Source organism: Schistocerca nitens, unplaced genomic scaffold (assembly GCF_023898315.1).
Source record: "Schistocerca nitens isolate TAMUIC-IGC-003100 unplaced genomic scaffold, iqSchNite1.1 HiC_scaffold_380, whole genome shotgun sequence".
Taxonomy (NCBI): Eukaryota; Metazoa; Arthropoda; class Insecta; order Orthoptera; family Acrididae; genus Schistocerca; species Schistocerca nitens.
This window is the reverse complement of record NW_026045914.1, coordinates 6,458,837-6,482,229: the sequence shown is the minus strand read 5'-3', so window position 1 is coordinate 6,482,229 and position 23,393 is coordinate 6,458,837. Positions and strand designations below refer to the sequence as shown.

At 42.1% G+C, this 23,393-nt stretch overlaps 1 protein-coding gene across 1 annotated transcript in view; it reads left to right on the top strand.

The window, feature by feature from the left end:
* LOC126230343 (dehydrogenase/reductase SDR family member 11-like) overlaps positions 1-21,858 on the top strand; it is a 65,604-nt gene extending 43,746 nt beyond the window's left edge. The window contains exon 7 of the mRNA XM_049942401.1: positions 21,841-21,858. Coding sequence (XP_049798358.1) covers positions 21,841-21,858 — 18 coding nt within the window. The remainder of the gene's footprint in view (positions 1-21,840) is intronic.
* The last annotated feature ends 1,535 nt before the right edge of the window (positions 21,859-23,393 follow it).

The following is a 23,393-nucleotide window of genomic DNA, read 5'->3' as shown; positions in this document are numbered from 1 at the left end:
ATATCGATACACACCACTGCTCCCACATATAGAAAGAGGAAGAACCACGGCATAACCCACAATAACCACGGGAAACCAAACTAATAGTAATAGTCAAGGTTTAAACCAACGCAAAAGACGGGGCCAGCACAGCTCAATGGGCTCAGCTTCAGATTCAGAGGGATGACATATTTAGTAATTTAATTTTTTTAGTGACGAGGCTACATTCACGGACCATGGAAATGTTTATCTGCGTAACATGCATTATTGGGCAACTGAAAATCCATGTTGGCTGCGGCAAGTTGCACACCAAAAACCGTGGTCGATGAATATGTGGTGTGGGATTACGGAGGACAGAATTATTGGACCCTATTTCATCGAAGGAAATCTTAATGGTAGGAAATACACCACATTCCTACAAGAAACATTAGGTCTTTTATTGGAAGAAATACCTTTAGGAACAAGGAATGGAATGTCGTATCAACACGATTGGTGTCTGGCACATTTTTGCTGATGGCTAGAAATGAGTTTCAGAGACAGTTCCCAAATCCTAGGATAGGATGGGGAGGAGATGTGTCGTGGCCAGCTCTTTCACCAGACTTGAGGCCTCTGGTTCGTAAAAGACATATTTTATAAAGACGTTCCAATTACACCTGCAGATATGCGACAGAGAAATGTCAGAGCATGTGCTTCGATAAGTGCCGATGTGATAAGGAAAATACCGCTCAGTCCATGATAAGAAGATTGCAGCACTGCATTGATACCAATGGTCATCGCTTCGAACACCTTCTGTAAATGGACGTTCATGCCACCTTTATGACCTTCATTGACCTTCAAAGACCTTACTGTTGCACACCATTGGATTCATCTCGATAGCCAGCATCAGAAAATAAGTACCAAACTATAGCACCCCATTTAAAAAAACAAAGTTGACTTTCACATCTCTTAAGCGACCTACTAGCAACAAAAACCTAGCGTCATTTTATAGCCCCCGTTGTCCCATGCAGCTTTTGTCCCACAAGCTTTCCAGTTCCTATCGTACTTTTGGAGTTATTTTTGGTGGCAATAGTTAGTGACTCACCCTGTATGGAATGCTTTTAATCTCACACAAATAATTCGCACTAGCATATATTATGACATCTCTTCTGCATTCTCGCACATCGTACAATTTACCTTTGTAAACGATCTTTAAATTATATTAGTTTACCACTTTTGCTTTTTAATGATATACTTCAACTACGAGCGGAGGAAGCAAACTAATTAAAATACTGGACGCAATATTGTTAATCTAGAATTCCTGGTGAAATCTTATGTTATATCTAAATCCCAAAGGTAATAATCGTCTGCACGTAGCTGCTGCAATATTCTATTCGAATATATATTTCAATGCCAGCTAATTCCACTTCATATGGTATAGCCACAGGATTTTTGTATTCATTCAAAATGGTATCCAGGGCTTCCTTGCCGATCTTATCCAATATTCCTCTTTCGATCACTGTATTTCGTGTAGGGGAAGTGGTAGCTTCGCCTGGACACCATGTCTTGGCGTGACTAACTTGGAGAATTTACTACGTAGATAATACCTAAATGAGCTATACATGTCTTTCCTTAACATTAAGGACTATCCCTTCTCTAATTGATCCTGACAGTCCGCTTTGTCACAGTTGTAGCTACCATAATGTTATCGCAAAACGTTTCTGTAATGGGGCTAATGACATTTAAGTCCTTCTTGCTGACAAGTGTACCACTTTCAGTGTACTTTATGTTGCCAGTGACAGAAACAAGATTGTCCAGGTTCACCATTAATAACCATAAACCAAAGGGTTCGTCAGCTGGTCTTGTCCTCCTTCATAATAATCCCTGCTTGTTAAGCACTTTGGAGGAATCCATGTTGACACTTTCAACTACCACAGAAGACTGATCGGTTGTGGCTGTCAAGTCTCCTCTTATACTATTTATTGTCCACGATGACCTCACTTCTAGTCACGTGATCTTTCGCTATACAATCTAAATTTGATAGTGCTTGCAATACAGCTGTAAACTCATAGCCTAATTGCGCTATTTTGTGTGCAAGGTTTCCGTGGGACGCAGGGAGGGAGGCTGAAACCCCCACGAGTGGACAGAACTGTGTAGGGCTGTATCCTAGCGTGATAGTGGGGTTTGCGGCGAGGGATAGTGTGGTAAGGGCTGTACTCGTGTATTTACAGCAGAAAAACGTCAACACACTGACTGCAACAGCGATTTGTGTGTGTGTTGAAAAAAAAGAAAACCATGGTTTATCTAAAGCAGCTACACCCCTTTAGCCGTCAAGAAAACCAGAAACTGCTTGGGTATCGTGCTATGAAAAATATGATACAGATGGATGCTTGCATCTATATCTCAAATCTTACAAACTACAGATCATATGATCATTAAATCGCCGGCCGGTGTGGCTGTGCGATTCTAGGCGCTTCATTCTTGAACCATGTGACCGCACGGTCGCAGGTTCGAATCCTGCCTGGGGCAAGGATGTGTGTGATGTCCTTAGGTTAGTTAGGTTTAAGTAGTTCTAAGCTCTAGGGGACTGATGACCTTCGGAGTTAAGTTCCATAGTGCTCAGAACCATCATTAAATCAAAATTTCCGAGGTGGCTCTGGATCTCTGGAGTGACATGAATGATTTCCTCCCCCGCCTGATTTACACCTACCTTGCTGCACCATTGGTTATAACGCGTTGTACTTACGAGCGCGAATGACGTGTTATCTTACTGGATATTTTTATGTCGTTCATTCGGGAGTCTGCCGATGGTCAAATGCCGGTATGTTCGTATGCTCCTCCTGTGTGAACGATTTTTTGAATGTGAAATATAAAACTTTGGCTTTCGTTGTGCTGTCTTCAATTGCCACACCAGACTGGTCAATAAGGGACTGAATGGAAGCCTTAGATCCGCTTAGCAGGTTCTATGCCAGATCTTTCGCTAACGTGTGACGTTGGTAGTTGTTGTATGCATAGCGCATAGAACTTTTCACAGACGCCCTTGTCATCATTTGTGTGTCCCCTTCTGAACTTAGGGTACAGTAGCCTCTGCTTACTCAGCATCTGGGCCGGCCGAAGTGGCCGAGCGGTTCTAGGCGCTACAGTCCGGAACCGCGTGACCGCTACGGTCGCAGGTTCGAATCCCGCCTCGAGCATGGATGTGTGTGATGTCCTTAGGTTAGTTAGGTTTAAGTAGTTCTGAGTTCTAGGGGACTGATGACCTCAGAAGTTAAGTCCCATAGTGCTCAGAGCCATCTGAACCATCAGCATCCGGCAAATTCCGTTGTTAAACCATGGTGGGTCTTTTCCATTCTTTATCCACCTACTAGGCACGCACCAGTCCAGATCACAATTTGCAGTCTGCTTAAACTTTTCCCACAATTCATCCACATCCATCTTACTGGAACTAAGTGATGCCAATTCACTGCCTAAGTGAGATTTTACTATCTGCTTACCTGCTCTATCCAGCAGAAACACTCTTCTAGCCTTCTTGACATTTGTTAACTTTCGTTATCATAGTTGCTACAATGACATAATAACCGCTTCTCCTCGTTTGTATGCTGACATTGTCGATAAGGGGCGGCCTATTTGCAGCTACAAGGCCCAAGGATTTCCATCGCTTGTGGGCTGCCTAGCTAGCAGCTCAAGACAATTTTCAGAAAATCTCTTCAAAAGTATATCACATGACTGACCTTTTGTTACCCCCACAATGAATGCATAGACATCCCAACCTATATTTGGCAGGTTAAAGTTGCCTCCAACTAGTATTGCTTGATCTGGGTATTTACGCGGTAAAGACCGTAGATTTTCTTTGAGTCATTCTAGAACTGTCAAAGCGGAATCGAGCGGTCGTTAAAAAGTCCAACAATGAACTTAGATTCACCTAAACCTGTTATATGCGACCAGGTGACTTCACTGTTACAGTCAGCTTCGACCTCAAAAGAGACAATATTTTTGTCAACTGAAATGAACACTCCCACTCATATGGCCCATAATCTATCTTTACGATATACGTTCCACGAGTCGCTAAATATCTCAGAGCTTTCCACTTCGGGTTTCAGCCAGCTCTCGGTCCAGAGAATAATTTGAGGGCGACAACTTTCTTAGAGGGCAGTAAATTTGGGAACTTTATTACGAATACGTCGACAGTTTACTGATTAAATTGTGACAGTCGAAATGGCTCTACTCTGAAGTCAGTTTGACTCCCCACTCTGTGGATCTACTGACGAGTGTTCATCAGAGACCTCAGCCTACCACCTAGCTAAAAAACCCTCATGCGAACTCCACATGTACTCTGCTGAGCAGCTGCTTCCTTTGTGTTGTGCACCCCTGACCCGTTAAGGAGTGTCCTACAAATCCCCACACAAAAACGCAGGTCTAGAAATCTGCAGCCAAGGTCGTCACAGAGTGGACGAAGAATTTGGTTGAGATCCCCCACACGTCTCCAAACCAAAGAACACCGACCAGCTCTGGGAACGATGTTGCAAATTGCGAGCTCTGCCTGCACCCCACACACGAGTCCAGCAGTTTCCACCATCCCCGCCAGATGGCTGTACGAACTGAGGATCGCTTCAGGATCCATGCGACAGGCATCGCTGGTGCTGACGTGAGCCACAACTTGCAGACGATTGCAACATGCACGCTCTGTAGCCACAGGCAAGGCCGCCTCCAGATCTCGGATGAGGACGCCCCAGCAGACATACAGAGGGCACATTGGCTTTATTTCCAGCCCTGAACGCTATCTGTCGAATGGGCTCCATAACGCGACTAACATTACAGCTCCCAATAACCAATAAACAGCTCCCCCTGCTCGGGCACTGCTGAAGGAGCGTCCACCTGTCCACTCACAGGGTGAATGGGCGAGGCCAGGCTGCCAGTCTCCACATAGGACCTTCACCTCATGCGACGTGACAGCGTTACTACCCGCCACTCACCCTCTGTGACGGCGAAACAGAGCCCATGGGCTGAACAAGTGACACCTGAGGTGTCCCATGTGACGTGCAAGACTCGTGATGTATCATCAGTGGTCGCTGCTGCGTTCAGGAGCTACGTTACTGGCTGTTCAGTGAGCAACTATTGCGCTGATGACTGGATGAAATAACATTTACAAAAACGCGAGATTAACCCTCTTAAACATAGAAACGCACGAAATTTACTAAATATACTACGTTGACGCACTCGTAATACGTACGTCACGTCATAGGAAAAACAATTTTGGATACTTCGTCAGTACGACGATTAAAGTACTAGTGGTCGATTGCTAGTTGCATCAATGGTCCCTTGAAAGCCTCTCTGTGTACCTAAAATCCCAATCGTCCAAAACATAAATTAATGTGTACACAGGGTCCAGGGTCCGCAATGTAAACTCACGTCCTAGCATTGATGTTCAAAATGTTCAAATGTGTGTGAAATCTTATGGGACTTAACTGCTAAGGTCATCAGTCCCTAAGCTTAGACACTACTTAATCTAAATTATCCTAAGGACAAACACACACACCCATACCCGAGGGAGGACTCGAAGCTCCGCCGGGACCAGCTGCACAGCCCATGACTGCAGCGCCCAAGACCTCTCGGCTAATCCCGCCCGGTCGGCATTGATGCCTCCAGCAGGCAAGGCACAGCTATTGCTGCAAACTGGAAGATCGGCCTGATCTCTAGTTGCAGCAGGCAGGTCAGAACACCCACGGTGCAAGTCGGCTGTTCTCTGTTTCTGGACCTTTCGTGATACCGAGAAGAGTATTTAGGACCTGACCTGTGTCTCAGGTTGCATCAGAATGTCGTATCGTGCATGATACTGCTGCTTATGAGTCATCAGTTTTCCAATTCGACTGCAGCTGCACGTGATGCAGCAGTATGCGTTGTGGTTCCAGCTCACGGCAGCTGCGGAGCTGTAAAGGTCATTTAACCTTCCCGGCTATATTTATACAGTAGGTGTAGGAGGTAAACTGTGCAGAGAGAAAATGCGTCCAAATTCCTGTCCAGAATAAAGGCCTCAATACAGTTCTGCCGAAATTGTGCCGGGAAAAGTTTGGTCTTAATACAGCACGCGGGAGGTTGGATTAACAACATTCAGTGAGTGGTCCCTCCCTGCTAAGCATCACGTGGATGAGCTAAGTTAAGAGGAGTACTTTTACACCGGCAGTGGCGATGGAACAGTGTGTTTTCATTGTGATGGTGTTTTAAAGCGTGAAAAACGATGATCAGAGGACAGCACAGACTCTGTGGTTCTCCAAATGTGTGTTTCGGATTCGTGTGAGGGACACTGACTCTGCGGATGCTATCTGTCGACCGAAACAGGCGATAATTACTGCAAACTATGTGTGAAATATTAAACCAGAGGCAGATATTCTGAATAAAGCAACGAGGATATCCGTCTGTGCAAAATTTGCTTCCAAAACGAGGGCAGCGCAATGTTCATTGACGTCGACATGCTATCACCTGTGTTAAATGTGCATTGTGCACTCTTCATTTCCTCCAATGTTGCATGTTTCTTTTTTGCAAGATGTTAAACTTCACAGTTCACCTAACTGATATCTAACTGTTGTAATGCGCAATAAATGTATTTTTTTGTAAGCAAGTTCACTTAATTCATAACCCTGCCCACAAACTAAATTACGTGTTTATACATACCCACTGAAAACTGCTGTACGGAGTGTCTGAATTATATACAGCAACGCTCAGACTTTGAGGTAGGGACCTGATTTGGAAATCCATATAAGCAAGCAGTATTAACATCGCCACCGGTGTATGGTGCTATTGTTACACATGCCGGTAGGCTTGCTGTAGTGCTATATACCCGAACTTTATGACGTATTACAGGTAGAGTGACATAGTTTGAGAGCACTATGTCAGCAGTATCGGCTTGTTGTTGATCGTTAACACCGCTGCGGCTTCACCTTCCTGCTGCAGTCAAATCGTTTACAGCACATGAGAACTGGGTAACACATGACAATTTACCATCACCCACTTACAGCAGGTTCCGCTCACTGTATTCGAGCACGCAGTCTGGTAATGTGTCTCCTGCTCTTGTACGCTGTGTCTCCAATGCTGCTAGCGTTGGGTCGGAAGCCCCTCCGCAATTTGTGTACTGGATTAAAGGTAGACCGTTAACTACTATATTCTGCCCGCATGCTAATATAATAAGATTTTCGGACTCCAAAATAAGCGGAAGCGTTATTCTCCGCAGTACCGTCGGTGGTACGGTCTGTACGTCGCTATTTGGTACTCTGTCACACAAATCGCGGAATTTACCATTAAATTACGCCGTTACGTTATTATTGGCCAGTATTTCTATTTTTCCGGAATATTAGACGAAGCTGTTAGTTTACACACAGCGCGCGTATCCTGCCTCACGAAACTGCACTATAAATCTACATTAACGGAATCAGCTTGCTTCGGTAGTTCTATAAAGTTGTTGCAGTGCAGAGCGTTGGATGTTCTAGGGGACATGTTGCATATAAGCGACACGTAGGGTTCTGCTATACGATAAGAGCGCTTAATATGGGTGACCTCCAAATGTAGAGTAAAAGTTATGTTTCATGTATGTGTCAAATCAGAAGTCCAGAAGCAGGCAACGTTTTTAGAGGCGAGATTATAGGTTTTACGAAGTGACCACACACGTGGCTGAACATAGTCGTGTGTTTGATATCCATGCAACACAGTGTAGGTAATAACTTGATGTCTCTTCAACTACTCTGTTATGGAATATAATTACGTTATATCGGCAGATATTGGAAATTCCGCACTACTATTGCTGCTGTACTCACATTATTTTCCGTGTAGTGTGGCTCTGTTGTCTTCAGAGTGGCACCGTCATACTGCACTCTATGTTGAGGTACGTGCCTTATAATATTTGCAGCTGTTTTGTGTAAGCTTTTCTTATTGGAACTCCTGGTATGGATGATGTGGAAGAGGGCTTCAATTAAGCGTATATTCTAGCTGAGGCAGCATCATGGGCTGGTAGGACCTATGGTTACGATCCACTAATTCCTTTTTAGAGCATGACGACTTCCACATCTACATATCTGTACGTTATAGATAATAGCATCTCATTAATACGTGTTGTGGCATTTGTTTAGTCTTTATAGCAATGGAGTGTATTCATACAAAGCGTACCAATTCGAATACTCGTGGCGATTTTGTTTGTATTTCGATAATCATGTGTTATAATGAATTATACAGAACATTTAGATGCGGCAGTATTTAATCTGTACTTGCGAATTGCGAGGCACCTCGCAGTATATTGTGGTGCACGTTTTTTTTCCCGAGGTTCAACTCTGACATTATCTTTGGAATCGTCACATATCCCAGTGCTACCTTCTTTCGTTGTATGTTTATAAGCTGTACATTTTCTTCTGTCACCAAAGTAATATTTTTGGTAATAAAAAAAATTGTTCTTTGCTTCCTTTCCTAATAAGACAATTATGTTATAAATATGTTTGTGGTAGTGTAGATAGTTACTGATTTCTATTTTCGCAAGGCGTATTTTGCGGAAATGCAACTGTACGGATCGAATACTCACAGTAAGTATTTAACAACGTGAACAGGTGGTCATTAACTCTGGCAATACCAAGCCATTTTCAGTAACGTGTATTACCAAGGGGGACGGGCGTACTTTGTGCCAATCACAAAAAAATTAAAAATAAATAAAATTCATTAATTGTACTTCAATTACATTAGTGACATACTCCTGAAAGATCTATTGATGGATAATTAGGATCCAGAACATGAACATTTCTTTTAAAACTGTTTTTAGAAATGCGTTTTACATCTTTCAGTTGGGTTTAGGAAGTCTAATTACCTGGAGAAAAATTAGTAGTAAAAGTCGTTATAGTACTATTGAAGTACACTACACTACAATTTAAAAAATATTATAAAATATAAAATAATATAAAAATATATAATATAATATAATATTAAAAAATATAAACTTAAGGTAATGTACAAATAGTTTAGGTACATAATCTAGTTTTCTGACAAGAATTGTTCACCACTTTTTTCGGAATCTACTCACACTTGGAACATACAACAGTTTTTTTGCTCTGTTTGTCACAAGAGTATCTGTTACAATTGTTTCAGATTATTGTTGTTTTGTTAACTTTGTTGTACTTTTCTGCTTTTGAATGGCTTACACTAACACACAAACGACATCTACCTTTACCTCCATGAGCTTTCTTTGCACCGAAGTTCTGCTTGATTTTCCGTGCGAGAATACCCTCCATATTTCAAATTACAGGCTTTGGCAGTCCTGCAATATTTGTAACCCTTTCTTCAACGTATGGTTTCATGAGCTGTAGTCCTATCCTAGTTCTTGAAGAAAGAGTCGTCGCTTATTACGTTTTTTCTTATTCCTGCCTGGGTAGTTCAACAAAAATAGTGTATAATTTACCGTTGCTATGTCCACATGAGTACAGAAAACACCTCTCAGTTGAATATTTCCCAATTATTTGATCTATCGTGTCAACGCCATCTTTAGTCTCATTATAATGTAAATTTATAATTGTTTTCTACTTAGTGTCAGTAGGTGAACCAACTGCGGCGTCATTACGTTGAGATGATAGAAATAGCAGATTCAGTGTCTATTTGAATGCCAACGTAGCACATATTTTTCTGCAGCTATAGGCCTGGATAGGTTAGTTTTACGACATCGAATTTTAAGGCCTAATTTCTAAAATGACGACTTTTGATCTTTACCTTGGGGTGCATACTTCAGACTTTGGTCATTAATTTAACGACTGTATTTATGTGGAAATTAACTCACACTTTCTTTTACACTGCAGTATTGCAATATTGCCACATCAGACAGAATTTTAACCTCTAATAGAAATGTAAATTTTGCATTTTTCGTGCTGCTGCTGTTTTTTAATTGACACTGGAGCCATCTATTGGAGTGGTACAAAGATCGAACTAAGGTCTCGATTTTACAGTGCAGTATTCTGCTGGTGATTGGAGGAATTGGGATTTGCAATTATTTCGCGTTTTCTCCGTTTGTGGAGTCGCATTTAAGCTACAGATCGCTTTCAACAAATACGAATTTTTAATTTGTTATTTATATTTTAGAAGCAAATGTTGATTTTTAATTATTTACAGAAGAAACATCGATTTTTCATGCAGCCATCTGGTAAGTAACAGGACCAAGTAGGATTTGAAAATTGAATTGCTGTTACTTATGTTTCCAGACCTTGTGGGATAGTATTTAAAGTAAAAATCTCATTTTCAGTGAATAAGAATTCGTAATTCATTACTTATATTTTAGAGCAAATGTTGATTTTTATTTTTGAATTAAGAAGTATGCAATTTACTTGTTCCAGTATTCCACGGCAAATGATACTTAGCTACCAACGTGAGGACTGGCATAGGCAGTCCTTAAACCAATATTTGGAAGTTAGTAATGCAAAAATAGCTGCAGAGTGGAAGCCAAGGTTTGCGGAATATTGGAGAGTGGTTTAGCGGGGTGTTTCATGCAAACAGTAGTGTAATGGGGGGGGGGGGGGGGCGGCGGCGCTGTTGAAAGTGTGATATGGCATGCATGTGAACTGAATCTCGCTCCGACGAATGCAAGGAGTGCTGAGTGTGTGTGTGGCGGGGGGGGGGGGGCCTTAATGCAAAATATGGAAAGCTTAAAGTTCAATTGCATGAGATTCCCCACAATCGCCTCTAGGTTGGGCTCAAGGATGTCTCTTTCTCTACCTGCTCTTTCTAGAATGGAGCACCTCTCTGTGGTAGGATATTTGCACTTAAATTTTAGTAATTCAAATGGAAATCATTTTGAAATGAGGGAAGCAGTAGTGTTAAGTGGCTATGATCCTGTAAGTTTTGAAAAGTAAATAATAAAATGATTTAACGAAGATGAAAATACAGCTAGATAGAAGCAGTGGTCAATAATACAATTATGCTGTATCTATGAATGGCAAATATTCAGGTATGCAGTCAGGAATTAAAGCATTTTACCTAGGTACTGAGTTTACATGTTGTTCATTACACAACAAAATTTTCTACTAAATGATTCCGTAATAAATATGTAGGAACTGCAACAGTTTTATGACAAAGGTCCATGAATATATGTGTTCTTCAGTGATTATGTGTTTCAGAGATGAAAAATAAAAGAAACTGATGACTAACAGACGTGTTAGGCCCTGAGGAAACTGTTCCCAACCAGATGGACTTCCAGATTTGATTCATTGCTGCCAAACAGAGTTTCATACAAATTTTGCAATGCCTATCCAGTACAATTTCGGGGAGCAACGAAAGAAGGGAGAGAAGTTTAATTCTTTAATGGATGGAAGCATTTGAGTTCGTCCTGCCTCTTGTATTCCACATTAGGATTTTGGAAACTACTGACTTCGTTTCTAAACTACTGCATTCTTGTACTACTGCTGTTTCTAAGCGCGGGTTCCTATTCTAGATTTGTTCCTCGAGACACATTCAACAATCCCTTTTCCAAACCCCCACCCCCTTCCACCGAAGTTTTTTGTAGTATTCCTGGGATACTGTGTGTTTGCGTGTGTGTGTATGTGTGTGTGTGTGTGTGTGTGTGTGTGTGTGCGTGCGCGCGCGCGCATGAGTGTATAAAGCTCTGGCCCTATATTTCCGTTTCACTCTCTTGCCAGATCAGCTACCCCAAAGACGCACGTAGAAATTTTACCTATGTTTCAGGAAGAGTTAAAACAAATCCATGCCTTCAAAACGTAAAGGAAAACTGACAATGGAAGTTCAACAGTCTAAAAGTAGCGAAACGAGTCTTTATGTAATTTTACCTTCGTAACATAACTAACAGCTATGGATTTCTGAAGACTTTTGGGCGAATGATGCATGTATAAGTTCTTCATTAGCCAAGAGCACACACCATTCTGTGGATACACTACATACCTACTCGAAAGCATCTGTCTCACAGTACTTATATACGATTGGAAAAATAGTAACTCATTAATCTGACTGAGTACGACCAGGCTTGAACTTTAGTGTACATATGACAAACATAGGCAACTCTCAGAATTGTCAAAGAAGAATTCACACAATATTCTAATCAAATTGACCCACTGAATTGTCAAGAGAGACGCCATCAGCAAATAAAGACGCTTACTAAACTGAACTTCATACTTTCCATGGGATCTAAAATACGATCTTTAGGGAACACTAATTAAATTATGTAATAGAAATTATTCACTATTTATGAGTTTAACACTTTTTGAAAAGTGCATCTGACCTAACAACTCTACTTTATGTTTTCTAGACTGGACTAGTCTTTATTTTAAAATGTATGAGGGCTAATTTGGAAAGTAAGGAATGATTGGTCGCGAAATGGAAACCATCCGATCAAACTTTGCGCAAATGTGTTGGACAGTGTCTCTAGTATGTCAGAAGATAGTGTCAGGTCGCTCTTTTCAGTTCTGAGTGCACAATGAGCGTGAAAATATGCCCAGAGAATGATGACTTCCACAAAATATGATGCGTGCCGGGAGTTTTTGGCCTGGTTTCACGCAACTCCACGTAATGTAACTGTCATGCATTATCTTCTTAATGACAGTTTACGGCTGCACACTTCAGGGACACTGAGGACACTCCTGCAGCGTTTTCCATGGGAAGTGTTTGATCACCCACCACACAGCCCGCAATTTGCTCCCTAAGATTTTCGTCCCTGCTTTAATGTACCGCCGGCTATGAAGGCAACATTTCGGCACAGACAACAAGCTGCAGACCAGCGTAGAAAATTGTCGGAAAACACAGCAGGCTGTCTTCTTGATGAGGGTATTGTAAAGTTGGTACAATGCTAGTACAGACGTCTAAGTCGGAGCGGCGACTATGTAGAGAGGGAGGTGGAAGATGTAACTAACTGTAGCAAGTAAAACATTTTTGATTTTCACTGTGGTTCCACTCTGTGACCGATTGTTTCTTACTTACCGAATAGCTCTCGTGCGTGTAATATACTTGAACTAGGATAATAAGTTTGAGAAATATATAAATGATCCTTCGATAAATATTAAATTTGAAGGGCAAATAAAACAGTTTTGAAAGTTAAACATTATCTTTTTTTTGTTAAAGTTTGATTTTTGTTTTAGGAAATATCGCCAGGAATTGTCAAAAGAGATATATACTATAACTTAAAAAAGTATTCGCTTGAAGCACTGGAAAATATGCATACGCCTATGATGGAACCTGAAGACATAGCGAATGCAGTTATCTATATGTTGTCGCAACCTCCACGTGTTCAAGTACGTACTGATAATGATCGCAAAAGATGCAGATAACCTTTTCTGTGTATAAAATATTTATTTAAGTAGGAATTTCTTCCTCCTAAGAAAATTACAGACTATCATAGTTAATCCAACATCTTTCACAGATTTATTAAACTGGAAAGACAGGTGTTCAAAGTTTGATAAAAATTCCATTAAGTTTTATAGTGTTAATAAATAAAACATTGGTTGTTACAAACGCACACAACCTATTTCAGATAAATATTAAATTTATATTAAGGGCCAATAATAATAATAATAGTAATAATAATAATAATAATTGAGGAACCACCTTGTTATACTATAACAGGATGTAGAATATTGACAGTGTAGTAGTGCTCAGGAGGATTTTATGTGACACAGTTGAAATTGACAAAGTGGAAACAAGTTATTGGGTAAGAATCGAAAGTGGCATATTTACTTCAGCTGATTCAAGACGAAATAAAGGAGGGTATAAAAAGGGTGAGAACAATAGGAGAGAATTTTCTTCTGTTTACCTGTGAAAAAGAAAGAAGCTTTGGTCGGCAACATTACCACGATCACATAGGAAAAACTACTACTTGTTGTTAAATGCAGCATGTATATACCAGAAGTAAAATACCACTATTTGAGCGCAAAGAAGGCAAATGCAATCCTCTATAAAAGACTTTAACTGAAAAGTGGGTAACCAATTGCGTCAGTCCTCATTCCAACGACCTCACCAAGATATTGGCATGTGAACTATTCGCACTCTTTTAATACAGAACATTCTATTTCCTTTTACCCAAAACCCTCTTTGTAGCGATGCCATTATATTCATCATCTCCCTCTCACTGCTACTCTTTACATACATACGTCTCCTTCCCATGTCCACTTCTTCTCCCATTGGACTTTCTCCTGTCTGTCTGTCTCCCATTGTCATTGTCTTCATGCCTTTCTCTCGCTCTTCCTTACGACTGTCTTCTTCTTTTACTTTCATTGTCTCTCTCTGTCACACTACCATTGCTATCTTTCTTTTCAGCCACCATTGTCTCCTCTCCATTTGTGTCCTTGGGGGTGGTTTCCTTGAGGCTTTGGCCTTAGACTAGGAAACTTTAAAGCGTGGGTGAGGTGGGAGAAAGTGGGTAGGCTTTTCTTGTCAACTTTTGCTGGTTGGGAGGGAGAATGGGAAGGTTGCAGACCCCCAAGCCTATGTGTGGTTCCAGTCATCACTCTTTCTGGTTTCCATTGTCACCTCTGTCTTTAGTTTCCACTATTATTACATTCATCCATTTCTTACTCCCCCAACCCATCTCCCTCCCTCTCTTTTCTATTGTCAGTATCTCTCTGCTATTGTCTTCCAGCACAAGAAAGCACGAATATGTTCACATGCCAAAAACTTTTGGTGGGGAAGGCGGAAAGGGGACTGAGCCAGCTGGTTCCCCACTTCTCTCTGAATCTTTTACTGGGTAAGCGTATTTGTCTTTTCTGTGCTCCGACAGAAGAATTGTTCAGCTAGTTACCTTCTTTTGCATGTTACAGCGGGGTGTGCTGCTTGTATAAGATGAAGTCTGTATGTCAGCAAAGTTTTGACATTTTACTTGTATACTTTGACATATTTACATACTTCCACACATGTAAACGAAAAATAAATACGCATATCGTAAGGTTAAAACAGAATCGTTTTCCGTTCAATATACTAAGTTCACTTTACAGTACTTTATACAGAAGAGCGCAATATTTTTAGGCTACGCCTATAGTATACGAAATCATGCAGTGTTTGATTTACAAGTACCAAAAATATAGTATGACAATTTTTGTAAGGTGCCTACGATGTGAAGTAGCACCAACGAATAGTTTCCACGTCAAGATAGTGGCGTCAGAACCCTTGCAATGAACCCAGAACCCTTACCATGCTGTCTGTACGGCAGTTAAAACTGCATTTACTCCTCATTCAGATGTTTTACATGAGTATGTACACTGAATTTGGACATCTGGGTCCCTGTAACACATGTTAAAATCGAAAAATATTTAGAAGTTACCAGAGATCATCATGTTAAGGACATATGGTAAAAATTTCAACGATTTACCATTACAGAAGCGACCAGCACAACAAGTAGTACTTTTGGTGCCTAAAAACATGATGTTTAGGTGTTTTTTCAAGTACAGCCATTGGACAAAGAGTAATGTAATAAAGTGCACACTGGACTGCACCTGATGCTAAAGAACCATACACTTAATAATGTGAACAGTTTAATTACTATCAACAAAGTAGCCTGTGCCACAGCTAGGTTTAACTGCAACACATAGACTGCCATAGCTCATAAAGCAAATAAAATCATAAAAGAAAATCTTAAGGAAAACAAATTTTCAATATCAGTTCAAATTAAAGAGATAATACAGACATCAACAGGAACTTTTCTAGGTATTGCGCCATTTTTAAAAGTCGGATAACAGCAACACAGCAGTTACTGTGTGACTACAATTCCTAACCACTTGAATTTTTAGAATCTAATAGTATCACTATACTAAAAACAGACCACCCCCCTAAATTATAAGAATCAGCTGAAAAAAAATTCTTAAAATTTAAATTTTCTACTAACCATTAATGAAGGCCAGTACCGTGTTGTAATGAATGAACAGTCCACGAGGCTGAGGTCTCAACTTAAGATTCACAAAAGTGGTTGTCCTATGCGTCCAATTGTAGTCCTCATAAACAACTCAGGACAGAAAATTACCACAAATCTTAATAATATACTGAAGAAATATTAAACTATTGAAGTTACCGAAGGCACCTCCACAACTGTGAACTACGTGAACGTTTGTGTGGACCTCCTGCATCCCTTCCTGATTAATGGCCGCCTCGACGGCAGTGTCATATTGCAGTAGGATAACTGTTCGTGTCACAAGTCCAGAATTGTGCTTAAGTTGTCTGAGGGGTGTTACAGTGCATTCAAATGACTGTCCTGCCTTGATCACCAGTTTCAACTGATCTGAAACATATAGGACACGTCTGGAATACTATTGAGCCCAGCTCCGTTCCCAGAGACAGTAGGGTCGTAATTTGTGGCAGTTGCCTGACCTGTACGTTTCAGTTTAGTCCCACATACCTGCATAAACCTATCAAGAAGTTCAACATCCGTGCCACGCTGAATGGCTGCTGCACTGCGCTTCAAAGGTGGACGAACACGCAGCTAAGCAGCTGGTCCTAATAATATGTCTCACGAGTGTAGATGTTTCTGTGAACGCTGTTGGGGTTTTACGGGAATTACATAAACGATTTGGCCGCTCTCAGTCCACGCTCGGTTATCCCCGTTCTCTTTTCATCTCACCTCCCAAGATGTAGTGTGTGAAGAAAACAGATGGAGATACAGTTCTGTTTCAGTCTCAATAACGGAAAGTGCTGTGACATTGAAATGCATTACTTGCCCCGGCTTTACTGCGATTGCTATATTTGTTAAAAATAAAGTTGTTGTGATTTGGATTCTGGACATCGAGTTGACTGTGAGCAAGGCAGGGTGGTAGTTGCGACCGATCCGTACTTCTTTCACAGCAAAGACGTCGCACATATTCTCAGCAGCTGCCAGGCGGGAGGCCAGAATGTGGGAGCGAATGGGCGTTTGTGAGCAGCAGGGTCACCGAGCTTTGCTCTCTCGATGACTATCCGCGAGTGTGCGCGAAGTGCTGCCGCAGCAAATCAGCACGGATAGTTATTCATACAGCAACAGTTTTAATTAAAATGAGACATCGTAGCTTGAGTGCGAGGCTCACTGAAAAAGGAAAACAGGAATTTAACACTGGCTAATACTGAAAAATAATATCAAAGGTACGCAGCCTAAAGAATGGCTGTATAAAATATATTTTGATAGACACGCTGGTGAACACTTATTGCTAAATAAACAATCTTGAAGGAACGTGATAGTAACAACGTTAAATGATATTCCCTCTTGTGGACCGTCAGGTGACGTTACTGTTGTTGTTTCAGTTAAAATGCTTGCTATCTCATGCCGATTCTGTTGAATGAACGGTAAAAAAATTGCATTTGGTTGTACTACGGAAAAGAAAAGTCTTGTAGAACGAATATCTTTCACACGTCGATGTTACAACAGTCTTTATTCTTTGATAATAGTTTATCCTGTGAAGTGTTCTCACTTCGAGTAGAGAGGAGGTAAAGCTAACTTTGCACGCGACCAGGGCTGGAGTAATGAAAGGAAGCCCCTCTGCTGCTGGTATTATTTTTCAGTCTGTTCCCTACTCGGCTCTCAATACAGCTTCGATAGGCCTCATAAAAGTTTGTTAACGGCCGCAACCTATTTCACCTACCTGAAGCTTCAGTAAGATCTGTTCCTTACTCCGTGGCATTGTCGTTTCCAGAAATGCTGGAATGTCTCATAACAATGCAAACATTGGACACAGAGAGATTGGTTACTACTACGTCAGTTACAGTGACAGTTCTGGTAACATCAGATCTATTCTGAAAGCTGTTTCTTCACAGGCCTGCACTGTTCACATCCTATTGGGGCGCATAAACAGGAATCACTTTCACGACCAAACCACTCAACTCTATCGATCGCTATTTCGCGAGAATTTTTAGTTTCTTCCTTTTTTTATAATCATTTGTACTTCCTGAGAAAACATGTGAAGCACCCAGAACACATGACCGTATATCACTGTAACTTCGTACCATCGGTGGATATGTCAATGGTCAGACTTCCAAATTTGTGACTGGTAGAACGGGCACCGCGGTGCGTCAGTGTCGTTCATGTCCAGCGCTGTTACCAGTCCTCATAGGATTTATGAGGTGCATGAACAACGCCAAGTGTTGAGCGATCACTGTGAAAGCCACATAGATACCACATACTCGAGTGACACAGCGTTATCAACACGTGACAAAAGTACGAAATGTCTCCATTTGGCCACTAGGTCGAATAGTGCACTGTCCAGATTTGCGATGTTGCTTTGCATTGGACGGCGTGGGAATATGGGGGAGGGCGTACTTTTTATCAAGATTCCGGGCCTCTACAACAGACCACGGAAAGGGAGGACCACCGAATCGTGCACACATCCGCACCTGCCATCCGAGAGAAGGTACTGAACATTCTGTCTAATCTCGCACCCGTGGTCAAAAACCAACAGCAGGCAGACTAGGGAATTAGTGTCCCCTGCGTAGGATAAAGTTATCAATACGACACAGATGGGTGCGTCTGGAGTGGTGCCGTGACTAGAAAGCGTGGAGTGCTGGCGAATGGCGTCAAACAATGTTCAGGGATGAACCGTAGTTCTGCACGACCCCGGACGACCATCGCTGGCGAATATGGTGGCGAACTGGGGAGAGGTCCCGTTCCTCCGGTGTTTCGGAGAGGCAAAGTGGTTTTACTGCTAACTCTTCGTCTGAGGAGCCATCGAGTTCAGGTCAAGGCTGGTCTTCGTTGAGTAAACTCTGACTGCAGAGTTTCCACTCATGCAACAAAATCTTCTTGTCACTTTTAAACGGGACACTGTACTTCCACACATGGTGAAGTGCCTGGGCTATACTGAGTTACTCTTCTGGCCAGCAATACCTCTAGATCTCTCCTGGACAAAGTATGCGTGTGGCCACCTCGGTCGTACACCCCGTTCACTGCGAGTTTCCAGGGTATCAAGGAGCCGCTACTGAGGGCCAGCATGCCTCAGCAGAGGACACAACGTCCTTACGGCACACTTCCTAACCGAATCTGTGCATGCATCCATGTCAAGGAAAGTAAGGCTGTTATCAAGGCCGTAGGAAGCGTTACTCGGTATAAACTTCACCATGTCTTCTGGGAGCGTCCAATTATTTTCTTGTCCAATGCGTTTTAACTGCCGCTGGAAGGCAAAACTTATGTTTCAGCCGAGGTTGCTGCGACCTTCCCCTGCGAATGCATCGGGTTTAGTCATCTAGTAACAATTAACAACAATGAGTGCTCTGTACCCTGAAAACTTGCATGTCAGATGACACAACAGATAGCACCTTAAAGCATAAATGTTGTTCACAAAATTGGAAATGCTTTAGGGAATCTGTTTTCATATCCTGTAATTACATATTTGCTACTAATGCAGCATTTTAAATCCCTGTTTCTTGGTTTCTTACTGCCTGTGACAGACATACACTCCTGGAAATTGAAATAAGAACACCGTGAATTCATTGTCCCAGGAAGGGGAAACTTTATTGACACATTCCTGGGGTCAGATACATCACATGATCACACTGATAGAACCACAGGCACATAGACACAGGCAACAGAGCATGCACAATGTCGGCACTAGTACAGTGTATATCCACCTTTCGCAGCAATGCAGGCTGCTATTCTCCCATGGAGACGATCGTAGAGATGCTGGATGTAGTCCTGTGGAACGGCTTGCCATGCCATTTCCACCTGGCGCCTCAGTTGGACCAGCGTTCGTGCTGGACGTGCAGACCGCGTGAGACGACGCTTCATCCAGTCCCAAACATGCTCAATGGGGGACAGATCCGGAGATCTTGCTGGCCAGGGTAGTTGACTTACACCTTCTAGAGCACGTTGGGTGGCACGGGATACATGAGGACGTGCATTGTCCTGTTGGAACAGCAAGTTCCCTTGCCGGTCTAGGAATGGTAGAACGATGGGTTCGATGACGATTTGGATGTACCGTGCACTATTCAGTGTCCCCTCGACGATCACCAGTGGTGTACGGCCAGTGTAGGAGATCGCTCCCCACACCATGATGCCGGGTGTTGGCCCTGTGTGCCTCGGTCGTATGCAGTCCTGATTGTGGCGCTCACCTGCACGGCGCCAAACACGCATACGACCATCATTGGCACCAAGGCAGAAGCGACTCTCATCGCTGAAGACGACACGTCTCCATTCGTCCCTCCATTCACGCCTGTCGCGACACCACTGGAGGCGGGCTGCACGATGTTGGGGCGTGAGCGGAAGACGGCCTAACGGTGTGCGGGACCGTAGCCCAGCTTCATGGAGACGGTTGCGAATGGTCCTCGCCGATACCCCAGGAGCAACAGTGTCCCCAATTTGCTGGGAAGTGGCGGTGCGGTCCCCTACGGCACTGCGTAGGATCCTACGGTCTTGGCGTGCATCCGTGCGTCGCCGCGGTCCGGTCCCAGGTCGACGGGCACGTGCACCTTCCGCCGACCACTGGCGACAACATCGATGTACTGTGGAGACCTCCCGCCCCACGTGTTGAGCAATTCGGCGGTACGTCCACCCGGCCTCCCGCATGCCCACTATACACCCTCGCTCAAAGTCCGTCAACTGCACATACGGTTCACGTCCACGCTGTCGCGGCATGCTACCAGCGTTAAAGACTGCGATGGAGCTCCGTATGCCACGGCAAACTGGCTGACACTGACGGCGGCGGTGCACAAATGCTGCGCAGCTAGCGCCATTCGACGGCCAACACCGCGGTTCCTGGTGTGTCCGCTGTGCCGTGCGTGTGATCATTGCTTGTACAGCCCTCTCGCAGTGTCCGGAGCAAGTATGGTGGGTCTGACACACCGGTGTCAATGTGTTCTTTTTTCCATTTCCAGGAGTGTATTTGATAGTTACGGTATATACTATGTTTATGTATTTACTAACTTGCTTAAGATGTGTATACTCCACAGGCATAAACATAATTAAAATTTATAAATAACAGTAAACATTCTAATACTGTCTGCAGATTTTTCGTTCTGTGTACAGTTGTAGCAACCAACGCTAGAAACGCATTTTATTACTGTCATGTATTATACAAATTATTAGATAATTGTTGTAACAACAACGATATTAACGTCTCGGCATCGGGCGTGATATGAGCCGACAACAACAACAACATGACATGACCTGTCATGTTATAACTGACTCAGGCCATTGCCTAATTAGGAGTAATCTTATTCTAAGATTTTAACTTTCCCAAACACAAAATATACAAAACCAGTAACAGACAACAGGGTAGAGTGACGAAATACTGAACTATGGGCTAAAGATGAAGTAATACAGTGCTACTAGACTTGGTGAATATCATACCGTAAAATGGTTTAAGAAAATGTCGTGTTATGTCTTTGCTTTAATGCATTTCTATTTCTCACTTGTTTACGTGGATGTCTTCTCTTCTGTCTGCTTGTATAACTGCGAATAATTATCCTCTTTCTGTTGCAGGTCTACGATATTATCATTTGTCCAACAGGAGATTTATATTGCTGACGAAACATTGAAGTGCTTCATAAAATTCACCGAAGACGCAGCAAATCCTCTTACAGGAGCCGTACTCGCGTATACGACGCAAAATGCAATACAAAATTCAAATGCATAATATAAGTGTGAACAGACAAGAAAATAGTTTCTCGGTATAGTATTTGGTAACGAAATTCTTCAGATTATAGCTTGTTGTTAAACCTTCAGCTTTCATGTTCACACTGGAAATAGCTCACAGAGCCTCTGAGCTGGAGACTACATCTGTGGCATCATCAGCAATATAGTAAAGATATACACAGTGGAAAATAAACGTGACACACTACAACAGAGACAAACTGAATCAATCTATGCATGTGAAGCAGCCCTGTCAATTTTCTGAAGATCATGGGTTAATAACTCGTATATTAACAAACTTCATTAACATCAGTCTTTTGTTATGTGTCTATGATTGTAAGGTTCTTCTGTTGCAGTGGAAGGTTAAAAATTAAAATATGTATGAAACGTCGGTGCCATCCAATGTGAGTGACTGATTAATTACGAAACAAGTCACATAAATGGATGTGATTCGCAATTTCTGAGGTATTCTAGACCAGAGAAATCACGACAAGAAATATATGAAGGGTGGAAAATGTCAACGTTCTAAACATATTTTGTTTTCAAAATGCGTTTTCAGAGCTCTTGTGATTTTAGTACTTGGTTTCATGACATTGGACTTGTTCCAAATGTCAAATCACGGAAGAAATCTTTGCAACATCATTACCAGAAGCTACATGGTCTTTGTGAGAAGCAGTGCATACCTCAGCAGTTCCATCCGCTGAAATTACGTACTCGTTCCATGCGACTCAGATGAATACAACTGACTACTTTGAACTTAAAGACGCTGCTGAAGCATTGTCAGTGCAGGCGGTAAGATCTCCAAATGCCCTTTCTTCAAGGTGTCTGATCCTCACCCATATCACACAGGTATTAAAAATGTTTACTCTGACACAGAAGAATGGAAAACTGTCATTGTTTTCAAAAGAGGAAACACCATGGCAGGTCCATGCCATGTCGTACTTCATCTGAAAACCACCCATGGTTTACCTTTTGACAATGCTGCCATTTCTTCCTCAACAGCACAAGCAGTTTACGTGTAAAACTTCGCAACAGATGAAGCAACAGAATTCGATACCGAGGGACTTTTTCGTGAATTAAATTTTGCCACTCCCTTGTAAAGAAAGAAGAAAAACCTTTCATGTGATGGTAAATGTTGAAACTAAATGTAACTTACCAGTATGGAAGCAATAAGTAATATCTAACAAACGTGTAGTTGCATCCGTTATCCTGCGTATTCGAAAGAAATATTTTATCACTGTAGGTAACATTAATATTAGTGTATTTACAAATACGTGGTGGAAGCTGATTAAGAGATCAGATGGGGAATACAAAATTTATACACGCTTAACTTTTATTTAAAGTTTTTATCCCTCACAACAAGAGTAGTGTGGCCGAAAATATTGTTCTTCAGGTTGCCGGAGCTATCGAGAAATACCTCCGTTTTTCATTGTCCCACTCCACAAACATGTAACTGCCCTTCCTAAATCAAAATCGGCAGCGAGTTGCCTCAATGCAGCTCTTCTTCGCCTGGACCTAGTTACAAATACCGTAACACACCTGTTTAGTGCTCCACTTACAGCAGTATCACAAGCTCATAAACTTACTATCGCAACTACTACGAGCAATACAGGTAGAGTTACTGAGCTATTACTACCCTGAGAAATACAGAAAAATTCTCAAGATTGTTTCTTTGTGTTTCTTTCACAGGACTGTTGCTATCACTCACGATCCAATTCAGAGTTGGATGCTTATCAATGCAGTTCGCATAATTATCCGTAATGCTTGAACAACGACTTTTATGCACTGCGAAAGGAACATAAAACCCAAACATATACATAAATGTAACAACTAAAAACTTAATTGGCATGAATTTATCGTAACTGCGCACATCAAGTTAGTCTAGTCCGACCTGAAGGTGTTTTAGATG